The 2128-nt window shown below is 50.0% G+C and overlaps 1 protein-coding gene across 1 annotated transcript; it reads right to left on the reverse strand.

Moving 5' to 3' along the window:
• Positions 1-1178: 1178 nt before the first annotated feature.
• On the reverse strand, positions 1179-1916 carry LOC137324301 (variable charge X-linked protein 3B-like). Its single transcript, XM_067988443.1, has one exon. The coding sequence runs from the start codon at positions 1914-1916 to the stop codon at positions 1179-1181; it is 738 nt and encodes a 245-aa protein (XP_067844544.1).
• Positions 1917-2128: the final 212 nt, after the last annotated feature.

Genomic DNA, 2128 nt, shown 5'->3' on the forward strand with positions numbered 1-2128 from the left:
CACACTGGGGTATGGTCTCTCCTCTCCTGAAAGTTCATACTGGGGTACAGTCTCTCCTCTCCTGAAAGCTCACACTGGGGTACGGTCTCTCCTCTCCTGAAAGCTCATACTGGGATACAGTCTCTCCTCTCCTGAAAGCTCATGTTGTGGTACAGTCTCTCATCTACTGAAAGCTCATGTTGTGGTACAGTCTCTCATCTACTGAAAGCTCATGTTGTGGTACAGTCTCTCATCTACTGAAAGCTCATGTTGTGGTACAGTCCCTCATCTACTGGTAGCTCATGTTGTGGTACAGTCCCTCATCTACTGGTAGCTCATGTTGTGGTACAGTCCCTCATCTACTGGTAGTTCATGTTGTGGTACAGTCCCTCATCTACTGGTAGCTCATGTTGTGGTACAGTCCCTCATCTACTGGTAGCTCATGTTGTGGTACAGTCTCTCATCTACTGGAAGCTCATGTTGTGGTACAGTCTCTCATCTACTGGAAGCTCATGTTGTGGTACAGTCTCTCATCTACTGGAAGCTCATGTTGTGGTACAGTCTCTCATCTACTGGAAGCTCATGTTGTGGTACAGTCTCTCATCTACTGAAAGCTCATGTTGTGGTACAGTCTCTCATCTACTGGTAGCTCATGTTGTGGTACAGTCTCTCATCTACTGGAAGCTCATGTTGTGGTACAGTCTCTCATCTACTGGAAGCTCATGTTGTGGTACAGTCCCTCATCTACTGGTAGCTCATGTTGTGGTACAGTCCCTCATCTACTGAAAGCTCATGTTGTGGTACAGTCTCTCATCTACTGAAAGCTCATGTTGTGGTACAGTCTCTCATCTACTGGAAGCTCATGTTGTGGTACAGTCTCTCATCTACTGAAAGCTCATGTTGTGGTACAGTCTCTCATCTACTGGTAGCTCATGTTGTGGTACAGTCCCTCATCTACTGAAAGCTCATGTTGTGGTACAGTCTCTCATCTACTGAAAGCTCATGTTGTGGTACAGTCTCTCATCTACTGGAAGCTCATGTTGTGGTACAGTCTCTCATCTACTGAAAGCTCATGTTGTGGTACAGTCTCTCATCTACTGAAAGCTCATGTTGTGGTACAGTCTCTCATCTACTGAAAGCTCATGTTGTGGTACAGTCTCTCATCTACTGAAAGCTCATGTTGTGGTACAGTCTCTCATCTACTGAAAGCTCATGTTGTGGTACAGTCTCTCATCTACTGGTAGCTCATGTTGAGGCACGGGCTCTTCTGGAAGCTCTTGTTGGGGCACGGGCTCTTCTGGAAGCTCTTGTTGGGGCACGGGCTCTTCTGGAAGCTCTTGTTGGGGCACGGGCTCTTCTGGAAGCTCATGTTGGGGCACGGGCTCTTCTGGAAGCTCTTGTTGGGGCACGGGCTCTTCTGGAAGTTCATGTTGGGGCACGGGCTCTTCTGGAAGCTCATGTTGGGGCACGGGCTCTTCTGGAAGCTCATGTTGGGGCACGGGCTCTTCTGGAAGCTCATGTTGGGGCACGGGCTCTTCTGGAAGCTCATGTTGGGGCACGGGCTCTTCTGGAAGCTCTTGTTGGGGCACAGGCTCTTCTGGAAGCTCTTGTTGGGGCACGGGCTCTTCTGGAAGCTCATGTTGGGGCACGGGCTCTTCTGGAAGCTCATGTTGGGGCACGGGCTCTTCTGGAAGCTCTTGTTGGGGCACAGGCTCTTCTGGAAGCTCTGGTTGGGGCACGGGCTCTTCTGGAAGCTCTTGTTGGGGCACGGGCTCTTCTGGAAGCTCTTGTTGGGGCACGGGCTCTTCTGGAAGCTCTTGTTGGGGCACGGGCTCTTCTGGAAGCTCTTGTTGGGGCACGGGCTCTTCTGGAAGCTCTTGTTGGGGCACGATTTCACAGATTCTGGCAGCCCTCTGGTACCTTGCCCAAGTAGCCATTCTTCATGAGTAATTCCCAACTGGTTATTCTGGCCCACGTAGCTGCTGTTCATATGCATTCATTACCACCAACAACAGAACCACTGAAGCCCTTCCTTTGGTTGAGATGTGAAACCATTCGCCTATTCCAATGGTTCGGGTGGATGGCACTATTTGAAGAAGAGCAAGCAGATCTCCTGTTGTCCCAGCTAACAATAACATCAAAAAACTGG

Source organism: Heptranchias perlo, chromosome 8, assembly GCF_035084215.1.
Source record: "Heptranchias perlo isolate sHepPer1 chromosome 8, sHepPer1.hap1, whole genome shotgun sequence".
NCBI classification, from domain to species: domain Eukaryota; kingdom Metazoa; phylum Chordata; class Chondrichthyes; order Hexanchiformes; family Hexanchidae; genus Heptranchias; species Heptranchias perlo.

What these genes read in the sequence shown, in the direction of transcription:
- LOC137324301 (XM_067988443.1), bottom strand. Translation starts at nt 1,916, where the DNA reads ATGGCTACTTGGGCAAGGTACCAGAGGGCTGCCAGAATCTGTGAAATC.